We start from the raw sequence: 20044 nt of genomic DNA on the forward strand, positions 1-20044 counted from the left end.
GCGGGCCATTCAGCACGGCTCTATGCACTAAACACTGCTAGTACGGTTTGATAGCAGAGGACCTGTGTTAACAGATTTGGAAGAAAATAATATGGCAATCTGATTGGAGAAGATCATTGTTCATATCTATACTGAAGAAAGCTGACACCAAAGATTATAACAACTACAGAACAATTGCATTAATTCTACATACCAGCAAAACATTGCTGAAAATAATACAACAAAGGCTACAATCAAATGTTGAGCAAGAACTATATGAAGTTCAGGTTGGTTTTAGAAAAGGTCAAGGAACAAAAGACTTTATTGCCAATGTTAGATGGATATTGGGGAAGAGCAAAGAATATCAAAAGCCCATATATTTTTGCTTTATCGATTATAGCAAAGCTTTTGATTGTATGGATCATGATAAATGATGGAGAACACTAGCACAAATGAGAATACACAAACACATGATAAAGAGCCTCTACAAAAATCAAGAAGCTGCAGTGAGAACAGAATATGGCAACACTGACTGGTTTCCAATAAAACGTGATGTCAGGCAAGGATGTATCTCGTCACATTACCTGTTCAACTTTTACGGCAAAGCCATTTTCAGAAAAGCAAATTTGGAAGAAAAGAACTTAGGTTTCAAAGTTGGTGGCTGAAATATAAACAACCTGCTCTATGCATATGACACAATGCTCATCACAGCAGCATAGAAAACATGCAGTATCTACTGAGAAAAGAAAGACAAAAGTCATAAAATGGGATTAGAACTGAACATAAACAAGACAAAGATCATGAACACAGAAAATGATGAAGATTTTGAGTAGAAACAAATTTGACCCCTACCCACAGGAACTCAACTTTCTCCGTCCCCACAAGTTTTGTCGCTGTCCCTGACCCATTCCTGTAAGCTCTGCCTTAACCGCACAAGCCTAAAGTGTTTGAGACTTGTGCAGATGAGTACAGAGCTTGGGATGGGATATATTGCTCAAAATCAGCCTTCTTTGAGTTGTTTAAGATAGAATGACATACGTAGAAGTTGTAACTGAGAACTCTGCTGGTCAATATAGAGCACTGGAAGAGGTGGCACCTAAACTTTTTATTTATTTATTTATCTATCAATTTTCAAATTAAATTACTAGAATTAACTCTTGTTACAGCAATTCTGCTTGCAATTAACTACAAAAATAAAGAATAAAAATTTTAGAAGAAACAATCAATAGCGCCTTAGACCTCAATCAGTGGGGGAGGAATTGCGATAAGTGAAGAGTAACTTATTATTCATATAATTATTCATAAGAAAGACTTAACAGGATTCTTCTTTTTAATGGTAATTAGTAAATCTTATTAACAGGTGGTATACAATCAGGGGAAAATTTCAAGATTTCAATAAGATTTTTAAAACATCTCAATCGGGGATAATCCAGGGGTCTTAGGAAAGTTCAAAAAACGAATATTCAACCGCCAATTGAAATTTTCAAGCTGTTCAACTTTACGATTCAATTGAGTTTTGTCCTTAATTAATCCAGAAGATAAGTCTTGAAGTTTTTCAACTTTGTCATTTACTTGCTTTAGTTCTTTAGAAAAATCTTCTTTAGTCCCCTCAAGTTTTAAATCCAAAGAGTCAACAGTACTTCTAAAGTTGCTATTTCTTGTGAAGAGTTGACCACTGCCACATTCAGGCTAGAGAGAGCATCCCAAATGCTCTCCAATGTAACCACCGATGGCTTGATCAACTGAGAGCTGAATTTTCCTACAGCTCCCAGGTTCCCCTGCTCCTCCAATACACTCGCGGGTTCTGTTCCTCGATCCGGGGGTCTCCCCTGCACTTCCCTTTCAGAGGGGCTCCTCAGTCAGTGCTGCGGTAGGAGCAGGTCTTGGTGGAGGAACAGCTACTTGGGGGGATAAAGATGTTTCCAGAGCAAAGTGCTCCACCTCTCCTCTTATGGAGGCAAGCGCGGCCAACACCCCAGGCAACTCAGCGGGACTCTGAGTAGTTGCAAACTCCCGGATCAATCGCTGCATCGGGGAGGAAGTTCGAGGTGTCAAGGGATCCACCCGACCTATCCCCTTGCGTTTTGTATGCGGCATCTAGTTGCAGGTAAGAAAAGTTGTACAGAACGCTCTCAGGTCCGTTCAAGAGCGCGAGTAACATGTTGCCGCCATCTCAAATTTCTCCCCCTTACTGCATAATGCAGGATGGTGGCACCTAAACTTATCCATGGTGTGGCCTTCACGTTCTGGAGTATTTTTTAAGAGTTGATTCAACCAGCAAAGACTGATGTGGTAACTGTGGCTTATCAAAAGCCAGGGCAAGATTGTATTCTGTAGAGAGAGTCAATCTTTCTTAGAGCTATAGTAAGGGTGACAGGAATCTCCCAATTCTTAAATAGTGCTTCCTTAATTAGATTGTGAAATGGCAATTTGAGAAGCTCTTTAGGAGGTTCGTCAAAACCAGAATCAATGCCTCGTTAAGAAAGATCAGAATCAACATTTTTAACTCCAGGAGATTTTCTCTATAAGAAGAAGGATGCTTCCTAATCTAAGGAGTATGATGACTGTGAGAGTACTGAGAAGACCTCCTTCAATGATGTTGGTACCAGTCCAAAGAAGATCGATATCGAGAATGTCTAGATAGTGATTTACGTCAAGATGAACTTGATTCGGTACTGTGCAATGCTTGCTTGGGTGTACAGAAGCAAGCATCAGTACAGTAGGATCTTAATGTCCGTTGATGCTTCAATGGAGAGTTGGATACGGTACTCTTGGGCCTTGATGTGCCATGCTCAGGCTGGGCTGGTACTGAGGGAGTTGATGTAAGCATCGGTGCCACATGCAGCTTAAAGAGGTCACCTAGCTCCCTCTGAAGTAACTCCTTTATTTGGTCCTGGAATGACTGTACTGGTATCGTTGGCTCAACAGCCGGTACCATTGGTGCTGCAGGGAGTCAAGGGGTGGGTGAGCTCTATGAGCAAGCATGTCCCAAAGGAGACACAGAAGGAGATGGATGATGGCGTCGACACTTGGCATGCAGGTTTACTTGATGCAGGAATGATGTCCGACATCAAGGGAGGCAATGATGCCGATACCATTGGTACCGATGACATTGATTTGTCTCCGGAGACCATGGCCAATCCAAACAGCTTCTTTTGCTGGATGTGTCGAGCCTTAAGAGAGCATTTTTATAAAGTAGAACAGTGGATATAAGTGTCTACTCGATGCTCCGGCCCCAGACACTGAATGCACCAACTGTGTGGGTCAGTGTTGGAGATTGGCCGTTGACAATGAGTGCACTTTTTGAACCCACTAGAAGGCCTTGCCATGTGAGGAAAAATCTCAGTTGCAAGGTCGAAAACCACAATGGTTGCACCACTAGTAGGAAAACCAGTAAGAAAAACCCCCCAAGAGAAAAAGGCCCGAAGGTCTGACTGAAGAAAGAAAAATAACGAGGAAATTAACTTTAAAATAAAAAAAAGAGGATGAAGAAAAGATTACTAAGTTAGAATGAAAATAAAAGAAAACTGAGCCTAAAGGCAAAAAGTATGTTGACTGGGAAGGCAACTCGAATTGGACAGAGTTAAAAAAACTTCTTTGCTACGCAGAAAATGAAGAACCGAGGAACCGCGAGGCAACGTCAGGCAGGAAGCCATTCATGCATGTGCGGTGCAGGAAGTCTTGAAGCTTCTTAAGAAGTTGAAGTGACAGTACATTTTTAGCACTGTCCATACCGGGTACTGTGAATGACATCACCCCTATGTGAGAATATGATGCCTGCTTGTCCAAGATGATAAAAGCAATCAGTACAGGATTTCCCCAATGAATATGCATTGAAAGCAGTGCATGCACATAGATCTCATGCATATTCATTGGGGAAATCCTGAAAACCCGACTGGATTGCGGCCCTCAAGGAGGAACTTTGAGACCCCTGTATAAGAATATATGAAAAAAGGGGAACATAATGCAATTAAACTTTGTAATTTGAAGTGAAAATATTTCATAATATTACAAACCTTGTATTTACAGTCTTCACCAGCGGACAGGATAAGATCATTGATCACATTCCAATCTACTTTCAAAATAATGCCATCATGTGCTTTCCACTGTTAAAGGCAAAAAAAATTTATATATTTCATGTATACAACTTATTCCATATACAGACCTGTGTTCCCTATTCCCCTCTTTACATCTCTCTACAACAAAATCTTTTATTAAAGGTGATGGTGGTGGGGGAGGGGGTTGCTAGTCCAGAATTCAATCTGAGCCTATGTTCTGTTCTTCAGGTCAGGTAAGTGGTATATGTTGGAAACCTATGGTTGCATTATTAAGGATATACAAACCAGCTAGAGCTCTTAGATCTGAAAATCAATGTCTTTTAGATGTACCAAATTACCAGCATGTACAACCTTGTAAAACTCAGGAACAGATCTTTTCAACAGTAGCTACTATGCTATGGAATGCATTGCCATTAAATCTATAGATATGGACTAAAGATAAGGGGGGGGGGACAGGTTCAACAAATATCAGGAAGTTCTGCTTCACGCAACGAGTGGTGGAAACCTGGAATGCTCTCCCAGAAGAGGTAATTGCGGAATCCACCGTTCTAGGGTTTAAGGGTAAGTTAGATGTACACCTCCTTATGAGTGGCTTAAGGTGACATAGGTAAGGGTAAGGTAGATGCGCATCTCTTGTGAGAAGCTTAGAGTGATATGGGGACTAATACTATGTCAGGGTACACCTGGCGGGGCCTCTGCGTGTGCGGATCGCCGGACTTGATGGACCTAGGGTCTGTTCCCGAGATGGCACTTCTTATGTTCTTATATCAAATTTCCAATTTATCAGTTTAGGAAACATCTTGAGATGTATTTATTCCAGCCTACTTATGCAAATTATATGTAGTGATACAGTGAAGTAATGAAAAATATATTATTTAATCTAGATTTTTATATGTGCTTTTAATTATTGTTTTGCAATGTTTATTTTAAATTGATTATGTATGTTTTAATCTGTTTGATCAATGGAGATAGGCTATAGATTTTAAATAATAACAGGTGCCCTCTAGGTGCCTAAATATAGACATACTATTATATAATTACCCTCTTACTGTCTCTCACAACTGTGCAGGCAAGTAACTGTACACCTCAAGGAAGCTTGCAATACTATTTATGTGAAATATGCTACTAATTTGTTATAACATCCATTGCATTTGTAGTACCTGTAAAACTCTGGCACTTGGTTGAAGAGGTTTGATTACTAGTTGCTTTCCTGCTGTATACAAAACCTTTTCTGAATCAGGGCTCCAAGTTACTGAGTAAACTGGTGCTCCTCGAGAAAAAGCACAAGAAAAAGTAAAGAAGGGTGCTATGATTTTTATATACTGAACTTGAAGAATTTTTTAAATTGAACTTTTAATCATGAATTACAAAGCATAGATCAAGTATATGTTTCATAATATAATTATCACCATCTAAATTCCCACATAAACAACATCAATTCCACTTCACAGGGAGACACAAAGCTGAGCAGGAAAATCTTCAAATACAAAAAAGAATTGAAATAGGCATCAATTAAATCATTAGGAACTCTAATTAACATTCATACCTGCTAAATCCCTGCTGCTGTCTGAAGTGAAATCAAGGTCTTATTAATATTGATGGAATCAAGGGGGCAAACACCTCTTGAATAGAATGTTATCCTTTAAGACCGTGAATAGAATGTTATTCTTCAAGACCATGTGATGGGGTAGTCACTGCTGAGAGAAAGCTGCATGGAGAAGCCCTTTGCTAAAACCTGCTGGGTATAGGTTCTTTCCAGCATGCCAATCCCTATTCTCAACATTATGTTGAACTGTTAACTTATCTGAAATAAATTTTTGAAGACGTATAGGCGCCAAAAATATATTTCTAAAGATAAATAGGCTCCAAAAATACAGAACAATTGCTTCCGTATGTGACTAGACACTTGCAAGGACTCTTAAGGAAAAAGATGCCTCATCTCCCCTCCCGTGATTGTGATCCCACCCCCCCACCCCCAACTGCTGTGACCCGCTGCAGGAAAGATGCCCAATATCTCCTGCTGCGGTTCACGGCAGTTCGGGGGGGGGGGAATCGTGATCGCGGCAGGAGAGATGCCCAATCTCTCCTGCTGCGATCACGATCCACCCCTGAACCCCAAAACAATGCCAGCAGGAGGGAGCTCAACCCCTCCTGCCGAGGCGACCTGCGACACGACCAGCCCCCTGAAACAATACTGGCAGGAGGGAGCCCAACCACGACCCCCGCGACCCCCCACCCCCTTAAAATACTGGCAGGAGGGATCCCATGCCCTCCTGCCCACAGCGAACCCCCACCCCATCCTAAAATACAAGCAGGAGGGATTCCAGGCCCTCCTGCCCACGACGCAGCCCCCCCACGACCGTCCCCCTGAACCCCACGACCTCCCAACCCCCTGGACTTACATTACGTTGGCTGGATGGACGGGTCCCAAGCCCATCCGCCTGGCAGGCCTGCCATCCTCTGAATGGCGGGCCTTAGGGCCTGATTGGGCCAGGCGCCTAAGACCTCGCCCACAGGAGGAGCCTTAGGCGCCTGGGCCAATTCCGGTGGGCGGGGCCAATCAGGCCCTAAGGCCTGCCATTCAGAGGATGGTGAGCCTGCTGGGCGGTCAGGCTTGGAACCTGTCCATTCGTCCAATGTAATGTAAGTGCAGGGGGGTGAGGGGGTGTTGCGGGGTTCAGAGGGGCAATCGGGGGTTTGGGAGGGGAGGAAGCAGCATTCCAGAATAAAAGGCCATCACCAACATGCGCTCCATTAAACTCCACATAATCTTTCCACTGCTGCACTAAATACTTTTGAAAGTCCGGGTCAGAGTAAAGAGCCACAGGAAAGCGCCACCTCCCTCCCCCTCTAGAAGAACCATCCCCTATGCCCACCTCCAACCACACCGGGGTATGATCAGAGATAGCCAAAACACCAAGTTCTGCCCGATATACAACATGGAAAGAGGATCGAAAAAGAAAAATATAATCAATCCTGGAAGATATCTGGTGAACCCTACATGTATGGGTATAGTCCCTCTACCCGGGATGTAAAGTTCTTCACACATCCACTAGCAACAAAGTGTGAACCTAAGCATTTAAACCATGATCTGACTGCTGAAGCAGGCCAGGGCATGGCCTGGAACAATCCAAATCAGGATCCAGGATGGTATTAAAATCCCCCAGAAAGATTCTGTGATCCGAAAGAGCATCAGACAAAGACATCAATATCCCAAATAGTTATTTAAAGAAAGCCCGCTGCCTAATATTAGGGGCATACACAGATACCAAAAGCAGAGAGCTGCAATTCAAGGTGCCCTAGACTATCACATAATGCCCCTCTGGATCAGAGGCCACTTGAGACATATGAAATGGTACAGATTTATGAATCAATAAGACCACACCCGTCCTGGCCGCAGAGGAAGAAGCAGAGTAACACTGGCCCACCCAGGACTGACGTAACTTACAATGCTCCTTTTCAGTTAATTTAGTCTCTTGCAGCCTCATTATATCCGCCTGAAGACTGACTAAACCTTGAAGGATCTTAGTCCTCTTAATTGGGGAATTGATACCAGAGATATTCCATGACACACAAAGAATCCTCCTCTTAAGTGTCATTTACATGGAAGTAATAATAATAATAACTTTATTCTTGTATACCGCATTACCATGGAAGTTCTATGCGGTTAACAGATGAAGAGACTGTACATTTACAGCGAAGTTACATTTTCGGCGACGCTGTATTTACAGTGAACTTAATTTTTACAGCTAGGTTACAATTGCAATGTACCAGAAACACCAATAAAGCATACTACTGAGCAGTCGCTGCCAGGAGTCCCAGCCCTCCCCACAGCAGCCATCCCTCCAGAGATCATGCAAATGAATCCCCAGCACAACCACACAATTCCAAAGATCCCCAACGCACACCCCTTCCACCCCTCACCCTTACCCCCCACCCTACCCCTCTTGAACACCACAAACCACCACTCCAGGTAGAGGGCTCGACTAGGCCCAGAGGGCCCCCCCCCCACCCCCTAGAAGATCAACCAAGGAATAACAAAAAACTGTGCAAAAAAAAGCAGTGTGGAGACTCTATCACTCAATGTACAAGAGAGAAAGAAAGCCCTTAGAAAGAGTCACAAGCAAATTACATAATAACGTCAATAGTGCATTGCAAAACAAAAAACAAGTCCGCTGCCACTCGGAACAGAAGAAAGGTCCAAAGTAGAACACAAGGTGGAAACAGTAAATGTCTCATGGACAAGACATCCATACCGCTGCCCTACGGAAACAAAAACTCAGGCAGCCAAACCTGCTCAATGGATACAAGCGATCCAGTCAGGGCCCTTCAGGTAGTAAACGCTGAATCCTGGAGCCACTGATGCACCTGATCCCAGGCAGCAGCGCTGGTCTCGAACACGAATGGCTGACCATCATAAAGAATACGGAGCTTGGCAGGGAATTGCAGCGTGAGGTGAAGTTTTTGCTCGGTGAGTAGTTTACAGATTGCAGAGAAATCCCTGCGAAGAGAAGCCACGTGGGCGGAGTAATCTTGAAAGAGCAGGATGCTTTGATTGTGAAATTGAATAACTTTTTGCTGCCGGTAATTCCACAAGAGGAGATCTTTAATAGCAAAATTAAGGATGCAGATAATCACCACCCTCGGTCGAGGCACCCCCCTCCTGCTTACGGCCCAAATGATGGGCCCACTCAATACGAAGGGGCCCCAGCGCATTAGTGAGAAGCAGTTCCTCTGCCAGCCATTTTGATAAGTAACCCTGCATCCACCACAGATGCCCACCAGCCGAATGTTGTTTCTCCTCAAATAATTCTCCATATCCTCCATCTTCGCCTCACAGGTAGAAATTTTGCTTTGTTTAAGTTCCGCCTGCACCAAGGAAATAGAATCCTCCGCCACGCTGACGCGCTGTTCTACTTCAGCAATTTGGGTATTAAAGTCAGAAACCATGGTGAAGAGTGTTGTCAAAGAATCATTAACTTTATCCAACCGGGTTCCTAACACTAGCACCACCGCCTCCGTCAATTGAGAGATCAGCAACACACTCACCAATCAGCTGCTTCCACGGAGCCCGCCATTTTCCCCTCGAGGCAGACCACTGGTTTTAGACGCTCGCGCTCCTTCTTACCAGTTCTACTGGTCATATCAATTCCACTTTTTTGCACAAATTTGTCCATATGATCGTGGGGAGCAGCTTAAGGCACTTGGTATAGAAAATAGCTGCATATTTTAGTCCAAAGAGGCTATGAGGAAGGGAAAACTTGGGAACTCAGAAGAAACACGTCTTCTCTGCTCACCACTTGGCCACGCCCCCTGCTAAACTGGAACGTACACAGGTGAGGCTGGACTCATTTAGAGCACTGGTCTTTGACCTGGGGGCCGCCGCGTGAGTGGACTGTTGGGCATGATGGACCACTGGTCTGACCCAGCAGTGGCAATTCTTATGTTCTTAACCAAATTTTTAAATAAACTTGAAACTTGACAATGACCCCTAAAACACGGCGATTTTAGAATTTTTGGGGTGGAGGGGACCTAGGGCTAACACACAAACCACTTCAAATCCCAATCTGGAGACTCCCCAAAATCGATCTCACAGACTATCAGCCTGTTACTGTGTCATGCTGTATGCTGGGAGTTGCAAGATGGAAGTTGAAACAGCTTACAGGGAGATCCTCTGTCTCAACAAGCCTTGGAACCTGGACTGCCAGTCTTCTGACTGCCTCTCGGGCCCAATGCGCCGGTTGGAGACCTTCACCTCATCCGTAAATGCCACACACGCGAACGGGTGAAGGAACGCAGTCAGTCCCAATCCTGGATATACCAACATGGAGCCATGCAGCCTACACTCAAATCCACTAGCAGACGAACCTGGGGGTGAGCAACACTCCCAAGGGAACGGTCCCTGAGCATTGATCTGTGAATGCAGGCTGACCAGGTGGGAGCACTGCAGAGCAGCCAACCCCTTGGAAGCAGACTTTGCCAGTAAAGTCTGCTATCTCAAACAGCCAGAGCTGTCCCCGTGGGGAACCTCTGAGAACGAACATATGAAGCCCTGAAAATACTGAAACACAAGCAGAAAAAACTAGTTCCTACTGTCTTGCTTGTAGGAAGATCTACTGTAGAAAGCAGAGGGCAATCCTGAGGTAAGAGGGGAAGGTCAAAAATATATAAATTAAGCTTCCTACAAGAAATCTTGCGAGATGGGGTTGACTACCCACTTGTCTAAAAATAGAGTGATATTGTACAAGAATATTGATTTTATAAAAGAAAAAATGCTCAAAGAAGTGCGACTTTTCAAGTAAGAAGAAGGAATAACAAGCACCTATCTAATAACATAAAGTACAGTGCATGTTTAAGTACTGGATTTCACTATATTGCACATTCAAGAGGAATGAAGTAAAACAACTCTTTAGTATTACCAAACCACAGAGATAAGAACAACTGCCCTCTCAATCACTGGTGGAAACCTTAAGGTCAAATGAGTATGTAAGCTCACACTTACTTGTGCCTTGGAGACGCTGTAAATGCAGCAGTGAAAGTTTTTAAAAATAAAGTACACTGCTATTTTAAAAAGGGAAATACAGGTAAAGATTTTTGGATTGCCTAAAGCATGCTCATAACGTGCCCCCTAAAAATCTATACGCCATATGACATCTACACATACAAATAGCTACACTGTAAAATCAATATTTACTAGTTTAAGCAATTTACTCATACAAATGTCATACAAATATTCTAAAATAACCTCCCATACTAAGTATATTTCAGAAGCCCTTCAAATTAAGGGCTCCTTTTACAAAGCTGCGTTAGCGGCTTTATCGCACACGACTTTTTATCACGCGCTAACCCCCACGCTAGCCGAAAAACTACCGCCTGCTCAAGAGGAGACGGTAGTAGCTAGCGTGGCCGGCAGTTTAACGCGCGCTATTACGTGCGTTAAACCGCTAACGCAGCTTTGTAAAAGGAGCCCTAAATGTTAAACAATAATGTTCATACACAATATATGAATTATAAATTTTACCTTGTTGTGCCAATGTAGATCTCAACATTCCACTTTTAGACCAAACTTTTATCTGCCCATCTTCCCCAGCTGCAAACAAAAAGTTAACAGATTTTTCTTTCAGCAAAGTAGAGAATAACATATTTGACAAATTCCAACACAAGACTTATTATTATTATTATTAGGTTCTTATATCCCGCCATACCCAAAGAGTTCTAGGCGGTTTACATCCGTTACATTAGGATCCGGTCTGAACCCGGATTTACAAAAATTTTGTCGGAATTGCAGGTAGCGCGGAAGGAGGCCAAGTAGTTTTAGCACAGGTTTATCATAGTTGGGTTAGAAGATAAAATGGAGGGAGAGGGAAACCAGAAGAGGGGGGGGGAGAGGGAGGTGGGTGTGGGGGGGTTGGAGTGTATGCGGGGAGTAAGGTCTAAGGGTCTTGTTCGCGGAAGAGGAACACTTACTAGAACATCTTTTGTGTATGCCCTTTAAATACCATCATGGACAGCAAAAATATTACTTCAAACTAGTGCTGCCCGATTCAGGGAAAAATTTTTGATTTGATTCGATTTGGCCTATTGAATTGATTTTTTGATTCGATTTACTTGTCCAGCCCAATAGGGCTTTTTTTTTTTTCTTCAAACGTCCAGGCGGGGTTATTTTGTAGCCTCTTCACCCAGCCCAGCCCTCTTTGCCCTCTCCAGCCCCATGCCAGCGCTGTAGTGTAAACAAAATAAACAAAAAATACTTTTCCTCTCTCTTTTAGGTTCTAGCTCACGCTTGCTGTCTAACACCAGCTCTGGCAGGATACACATTTCAAATTTGACATATTGTAACCACAAAATTTAAAATTAAATTATTTTTTTCTACTTTTGGTTGTCCGATCATATTATTATTCTAATCATGTTGATCCCAGGCTCTGGTTTCTTTCTGTCTTCTGTTAACTCGCTCGCCAAGGTCTCCTGCCCATTTGACATTGTCTTCTTTCTCCATGCTCACCATCCATCTTCCATCTCTGTACCATCCTTTCCACTGCCATATCCAACATTTGTTTTTTTCCCCACTGTCTACTATCTCTCTCTCTCTCTGCCTGCCTTGTGCCCTGGTTCAAACCTCTCTATTCCCCTCCATGCAGCATCTCTTCCTTCCTCCTCTCCATTATCATGTGCACCATTTCTTTCTCCTCTATGAACCATCTCTCCCTGCCCTCTACCCTATGTCCAACATTTCTCCCTCTCTCTTCTGCATACATGTTTCCCTATCCTCCACCATATGCAGGATAGCTCCCTCTCGCCCCTTTCTACCTCAGTTGCATCTCTCCCTTCTTCTAACTCATCTCATCCCCCCCCCCATGCAGAAGCTTTTCATCCCTCCTATTCCCCTGTACAGCACCTCCTGACCAACCTTCAAACCCCCTTCAAGCCTCCTAAAGTAGCAGCAGCGGTGGCCAGCTTTGCAAAGGTAGCATGGTGAACAGGCTTCTTGCGGCCTGCCCGCCAGGGCTTCCCTCTGCCGTGCCATCAGTGACGTGGCAGAGAGAAGGCCCAGCAGGGCAGGTCAGGAGAAGCATGTTCATTGTGCTGTGCCTGCCAAGCCGATCACAGCCACAGAGAGGGGAGACATGATCGAGACGTTCAAATATGTCACGGGCCGTATCGAGGTAGAAGAAGATCTCTTTTTTCTTAAAGGACCCACGGCAAATCAAGGGTGAGAAATTTCATGGCGATACCAGAAAATACTTCTTCACCGAAAGGGTGGTTGATCGCTGGAATAGTCTACCACAACAGGTAATTGAGGCCAGCAGTGTGCCAGATTTTAAGAAAAGATGGGATTGGCATGTCGGATCTCTTCTAGGGGGTGGGTCTTGGTGTGGGCAGACTGAATGGGCCGTGGCCCTTTTCTGCCGTCATTTCTATGTTTCTATGTTACTGCTTCTACTTAAAATGCCCCCACTTGGAGTCAAGATGGCGTCGGGAGCAGACATGCACGCTGAACTGCGCCACTAAGCTCCTCTAGAACTGACCAAAAACTCCAAACTTACCCACTCATGCTGCTTCCATCGCAATGGGAAAGAGAAAATGATCTTTGCGGTCCGTACCTCCAGTGACTGCGACTCTGAGTTGGTTAGTTCAGATGACTTTGGAGGGCTTGGTTCGACAAGCAACCCAAATGGCACAGCCAGCTTCAGGAGAAGTTCCATTTTCAATGGAGGTTCTTAGCGTTGAAGGGACTTTGTTTAGCCCCAAAGTGAGACAGGCACCTATCCAGCCTTGAGGTTCGAGCCCTGTGCTGCAGGCAACACTGAGGTCCCTGAAGTGGAAACGGAAGTGTGGAGTCCTGGAGGAGCGGCTGGGAGACCCTGCCGGGTTGAAGTACAAGCCGGAGATTTAACAATGATCTCCAGCACAGAGATTGGAGAAGGAAAACCCGGGGAAGAAATATCATAATCTTTTGGAAGGTTGGAAAAAGCAGCTGTCATCAAATTAGAAGATATTTGGAGGGCAATAGAGGTAATGGACTCCAATTTTAAAAAAAGCAGTTGAAGTTTTAAGGAAGGATTGTTCCCTGGAGCGCAGGCAAATTGGAGATCTGGATTCCAATCCTGGATGTCACTTTTGCTCTATTTGTGAACACTTTTGGATGGACCTTACTCCTCATGCCCGCAGTAGACTTTTGAACTTATGATTTTCCTCTTCTCTCTCTTCGTTCCTCTTGACATGCAGATGGTGTGTGAGTTTATGGGAATGGGGGGTGGTGGGGGGGGGAGGTTGGGGGTAAAGGTATATTTTGTGCACATTTATGAGAACTCTGTTGTAGTTTCTGTATTATTTGCTGGCACTTTATTGAAAACTAAACATAAGGAAGGATTGTGGTAGTATTAGTGCTAAAGTGGAACACCATGGAGAAATCCTGAGGGAATATGGTGAGACTATTCAGAAGCATGAGAGGCAGATTTCTCAGGTGAATGATCTTCAATTAGACATAGTTAAAGAGAGATCTGTCATTCCAAAAAAATTAGAGTATATTGAAAATTATCAAAGAAAAATCATTTGAGAATTTTAAATATTTCCAAGGTCACCAATAATCTCAGCTATTGAAATGGTCCGTAAATATGTGCTTCTGCTTGGAGAAAACCTACTACCAATAGTAAGAGTGCAATATTTGACCATTAAAGCTAAGCCAATTAGCTCTACACCAACTAAAACTGAGATGCCTGGAGCTGAAATTAACTTAACGAACTTTCTGGAAAATTCTTTGGAAGTTATAATAGAAAGGATTACTCTTGTGGTGACTTGCATTTGAGTTTGACAGAGATCTAATACTTAAGACTTATTTCTGGCATATTAATGATCAATTTATGGGCTCAAAAATATGTATATTTTTCTTGGCCTTTCACAAATATCGCAAGGTAGAAGAAGGGACTTTTTGGTCTATCGACCGAGAGTCACTTCATTAGGTGCTATGTTTGTACTGAAATATCCTTCAAAATGTTGTATTACTTATTCTGGTAAAAATTTTATTTTCTTTGAGCCCAAACAATTGTTAGAATTTGTTGTAGCTAGAGAAGGTGGGGAGATCATAATTGGCTCTGCTCCCATTCCAAAAGAGTAACGTGAACTGGCTGCGGACAGTGCCCTCTTTGTAATGCTCCTCTTTTATTTCTAGTTCTTGACTCCAAAAATATTTGTGGACTAAAATATGATCGTTTTCTTTTATAACGTTAAGGATTAATTTCCCTATTTAATTTGGTGAATCTCTATCCAAGTGTGTAAACAATACTTGTTTGATTAATTTAAAAATGATAAATAACTTTTTTAAAAAAAGAGATGCCCGGAGGTATGCCTGGAGTCAGGACTCACTGAATTGGCGAATCCGATTTTTTTAAAATGTGAATCGATTCGAATCGGTGAATCAGGTGGCACTACTATACAGTTTAGGTTCTCTTCTACACCTATATCTGGAAGACAATTCAATTACCTTCCCAGATGATGTAAAAACATAGGCAACTGAATCTTTGGGAAGGTTGTACCCAAACCAGATAGAAATGGAAGGCTCTATTTGTGATTTATAAACAGTAGTACAGAATATTGTCCTTTTTATACTTTAATAAAAATATTTAAATATAAAATCATTAAGTATTCGAGGCTTGTGCAAATGAAGACAGAGTCGATGGGGATAGAGTTCAAGGGGATGTGGACACTGCCCACGGCAATGGGGTGGGGACAAACTTTGTGCCCGTGCCATTCTCTAGCTGCCACTACCATCGCTTTTGTAAATAAGTACGGTGCTATGGTCAATCCGAAGGTAGAGCTGGAAACTAGAAATGATGTCCCAAGACTGTGAACTTCAAGGAAGACTCATCAACATTACCTAAGAGGAGTGTAGGTATACTTCCATTAAATCTGAAGAAGTAAAAAACTCTCCTTGCTGCAACACCTCAATTACTTATCCTAAATTCTTAAACTTGGAACCTTGATAATTTTGTTGATGGCTTTGAGACTGAGAATTGAAAGGAAGATATCTTCTTTCTTTCACAATTGGGTATCACTTATTTATTTAATTTGTTTTCTATCCCGTTCTCCCCAAAGAGCTCAGAACGGGTTACAGGTTAAACATACATAATATACAGTTTACAGGTTACAATTTGCCATTATTACAGTGCAGGGTTTTTCAATACAAGTTTTTATCCTAACTCGACACATACTAGGGATTGTGACATTTCCATCCCTAGAGATGAACATGTCACGGGTAAATCCTGCACGAAACCTATGTCCCGACACAAGAAACCAGTGGTGAGTAGGGACTCAGAGATAGTAGAGGACAGGGCCGCCTATCCTGAGGAGCTTGAGCCCGACCATGAGCTGGAACCCCTTCTGAAGCCAGAGCCTAGTAAAAGAATAAGCTCCCTTAAAAGCAATATTGCTAATGACCTGAGAGGGAGCCAGAGAGCACCCAAACCTGTACCCCAGCCACGCAAGCAAGGGAGTGGCTGTAACTGGTTAAAACAGCTCTCTAAGACAGTGAAGCAGGCAGCACATGAGGACCTAGCTGATAGGACTCTCCTAGCCAAGCAAAGGCAAGGACCTGCCCAGGAACCCATGGAGTGGGAAGGTTCTGCAGTCCAGGATTCTACAGAGCAAGCAGTCCCTGAGGAAAGCATGGACATTGTTGAATGTGGAATGCCTGAAGTTGAAAGTGTGGAACCTATGGACGTGAGTCTGGCAGTTGCTTGCCAATAATTGGAATCTTACTTTTTGGAATTTTTGTTGGGACACGCTTGGCAAAGAATTGTTTTGTTGGAGAAAGTTATTTTGTTTGTTTGGCACAGCAGCGGGGGCTGGGCTGAAGAGCAGTGCTGCAGCCATGCTCTGCACTGATTAAGCTGCTCCACACCAGCTGTGAGTAAGCCAGGAGAAAGCTGGTGTAAGTTTCTGTTGGTGCTTTCTTTTTACTACATGGAAACCCAGTGACTTTCAGAATTGGGGAGGATCCCCGAAGAGCTAGGGTTGGGTCTTTGTGGGTGCTTGCAAAAGCCATTATAAAAGGGGACCCAGCAATTCTGTGCCCAGTCTTCAATGGCTGGAGAGTTGCTGCTATGTAAGAAAGCTTACAACACTTCATTTTTTCTAAAGTGTGATTGTGTGAACTGTTTTGCAAAGAGCCTGGTGAAGAACAGGACTATTTTGGTAAAAGCCCAGGTCTGCAGGAAGACGTGGGACAGTGTTTGCTTTATTTGTGTTTTTTTTTTTTCCTTCTGGTTTGAAGCTGGGTGAGGCTGCCAGAATAGTGACTGAGATTGATATTACTTACCTGGGACATAACCTTAGTTTACTTACTGAACTGCATCTAATTATTATAACTGTTTTTGGAAAAAAAAACCAAAAACAAGGTGGCAGTTTTCTTTAGATTTTTTTTTGCATTTTTGATAAATTACACCATTGATAAATGTCTGAGCAGGTGTTGGCTGTTTATTGTTTGTTGTGAAGCCAAGGTACTGGATCACCGTTTGGAGTCTCCCCCATTGGTAACCGCTCCAGGGACGTGCTGCCACCTGTCGGCGGTCCTCCGCAGCGTTCTTGCGGAACTGGCAGGTGACAGGATCTAATACCAATATGTACATAATATACAGTTTACAGGTTAAATTTGTCATAGTTATAGTGCAAGATTTTTCAAAAGTTGAGGAGTCTTACAAGGGATATTATCTGTGCGGGCAGCTGGTTCCAGTGGCTTGGTATGAAGTGGGGATTTCGTTTGGTGGTTTGCAATCGAAGGGCATGACCAGGAAGCATTTTAAGACACATTTCATCTTGGGAGTGAAGGGACCCGTTTGGCACGTAGAGAGGAAGCTTGGTCGTCATGTAGACCGGTGCCATGTAGTGCAAGGATTTGAACGCTAGCATCAGGCCCTTGAAGACACATTTGGCTATGGGCAGCCAGTGAGCCGACAATAGAGCCTGGGAGATAGGGTCATAGACATGGAGGTTTTTTTTAAGAGGTATGACTGCTGCATTTTGTACACATTGGAGCCATTTTATATTCTTCGCCATGAGACCTTTGAATAGCACGTTGTAGTAATCCATGCGGGAGAGGACTAAGGCATATAGTTGGGTGAAGTCAGGCTCAGAAAAATAGTTCCTTATTTTTTGGAGCTGTCACAAGTAGTAAAATGATGAAGATACAACTGAGAGATATGGTTGGAAAGCAATAAGTTGGAGTCAAGGAGTATTCCTAGGCTGTGTGCTTAGTCTTTTGTAGATATGGTAGTTGAGTATCACAAGGCCTGTTAAGTTAGATTTCTCAATAGAAACAGACACACTAATTTAACTAACTCAAGGATGTATAATTAACAATATATTCATACAACCGCCTTACATCCCATTCCAACATTCATTCAGTAGTTTCCTAGGACCATCAATTTAGTAAACTCCAATGAACAGCTAAAAGTTTAAGCAGTCACCGAGACTTCTTCCTCGGGTGTCAACTGCCAAGGTACCTACTTTTCACACACTTTCTAATACCCCAAGTCTTCCACCATTTTCTGTATGGCAAAACAATGTAGACTCAGAACAAGGTGTTATGAATGAATTTAAGAAATAGAAACCAGAGGACTGTGTGAGAACCCCTCTCGCAGTCAACCCCATTGAAGGAACTACAAGTAGGGTGAAATGCACCCTAGGAGATTTCCTACAGAAATACAGAAGCATAATGGTAAAAAGAAGTTGACAGATGAACCACTCTGCTCCCCTGCAGCCACCGGAAACTCTTCTGTTCCAGGTAAAGGCAAGAGGAAAATTATCACTGTTAGACTGTTAGAAAATGGTTGTAGCAAGAGAGTGCACAAGGTCATCAACTAAGACAAATCTTGTGGGTTTTTGTTTTTTTTTTAATAAATCTTTATTCGTTTTTACATCTTACATTAAGTGTAACAATAATTGACATTGAAATTAAATATCACTTGAAATTCTATCATATTTAAAATGAAAACATAAATTTTAACCCCTTCCTTCCCACCCTTACTATAACATATGCAATCAAATATATCTTATAACATATTCTTTCCTACTGATTTAAACATTTAATAAAATTCAGAAATCCCCCATCCCAACCCCTCATTGCATTGTACTTATAATGGAAAAATGGTATCTATTCATTACAATAATCTATCAATGGCCCCCCAATCTCTTTAAATTTATTATTTCCTTTTTGTATGGCTATTGTTCTTTCCATTTTATAAATATGACAGAGTGAGTTCCACCAAAAACTATAATTAAGTCTACTCCAATTCTTCCAATTACTTGTGATATGTTGTATGGCGACACCTGTCATCTATATAATAAAAGGCTAACTCGCGCATGCGCAGTCCTATTTGCGTGCTTCCATGATCCGTAGGTCCGTGGCCGGCAGGAGTGCGCTTACTACGGCCACATGCGAGGAAGATAAATTTTAAAACGCGACACTCCCTGCTCTCCAGCAATGGCATTTTCTGCATGGCGGTTACCACAGATTAAAAAAGAGACTACGGCGGTGGAGATAATAGGGGAAGCAGAAGAACCCAGCTGTTTGCAATGGCCCCGCACTCTGAATGGCTCCCTTGCTGGGGGTTTTCGTGTTGACAGCTCCTCTTGCGTCCGGCCGCAGCTTTGGACAGAGGGGCAGCATTTTCGTGGGAGCCGGCCTTCGGAGAGGCTTGCAACGCGGGGACGGATGCGAGAGGGGCTGCTGCCAGAAGGGCTTTGGTAGAGGAGCCAGCCAGACTGCGCACTCACAGTCTGGCTGTCGGTGGTGGCTCCTCAATCTCGGCTCTGCAGTCGGGCGGTGAGGGAGGCGGGGAAGGCAGCCGCTGCTCCAGGAATCCACTGTTGTTGCCGTTGCCGCCGCCACCACCTCCTCCCCAGCCTAGGTGCGCAGCGTGGGGAGCGGGTCCTGGCGACGGATGGCGGCTCAGGGGGGCGGTGATGGCGGCGATTCCTCCCGCGCGGGGAGTCTCTGGTTAGGTTCAGGGATGCGCGGGTATGTTCACTAATCACCCATACCCCTAAACTCACACGCAGCCGACCAGCACGGAAGCCCCGCCCCGACCGGCTCCTCCAGGCCAACGAAGCTCACAGGCCTAAGTCGGCCGGCCAAAGCAACGGATCCGATGCAGCAAAAATGGCCGATCCCCTAGCAAGTAGCCTGCATGCCGCTCCCGAAGCTGTAACTCAGGTTAGTTCAGTGAAAATGTGAAGGGAAAAGGTGGAGAGAGGAAGGGAGAGATAGAAAGCAGAGAAGCTGCAGAATTTTATGACTTTTATTATGATTTAAAAATCCTGAACTTTACTTAAGTCCTTTCTTTGCAGTTTCCAAGTATATGATCATTTTAAATGCATTATTTTAAAGTTTCCTTTTCAGTAGCGAAAGGGGGCCAGGGAGTGAACTTGCTTTGCTTTGGGGGGAGGGGTGTGCTGGGTGCAGGGAGCAATCTTTATTTGCTTTGGGGAGGATATAGAAGGGGGCCATAGAG

General features: G+C 43.6%; 1 protein-coding gene across 6 annotated transcripts in view; it reads right to left on the bottom strand.

The window, feature by feature from the left end:
* IFT80 (intraflagellar transport 80) overlaps positions 1–20044 on the bottom strand; it is a 166646-nt gene that overhangs the window by 113512 nt on the left and 33090 nt on the right. For all 6 annotated transcript variants that reach the window (XR_004540679.1, XM_033959223.1, XM_033959221.1 and 3 more), the window contains 3 exons: positions 11059–11127; positions 5198–5307; positions 3996–4085 (listed from right to left, as the gene is read on the bottom strand). Coding sequence is in view for 5 of the 6 variants with exons in the window: in XM_033959223.1 (XP_033815114.1) it covers positions 3996–4085; positions 5198–5307; positions 11059–11127 (269 nt within the window). In the remaining variant the exon portion in view is untranslated. The remainder of the gene's footprint in view (positions 1–3995; positions 4086–5197; positions 5308–11058; positions 11128–20044) is intronic.

The sequence above is a fragment of the Geotrypetes seraphini genome, chromosome 9 (assembly GCF_902459505.1).
Source record: "Geotrypetes seraphini chromosome 9, aGeoSer1.1, whole genome shotgun sequence".
In the NCBI taxonomy this organism is placed as follows: Eukaryota; Metazoa; Chordata; class Amphibia; order Gymnophiona; family Dermophiidae; genus Geotrypetes; species Geotrypetes seraphini.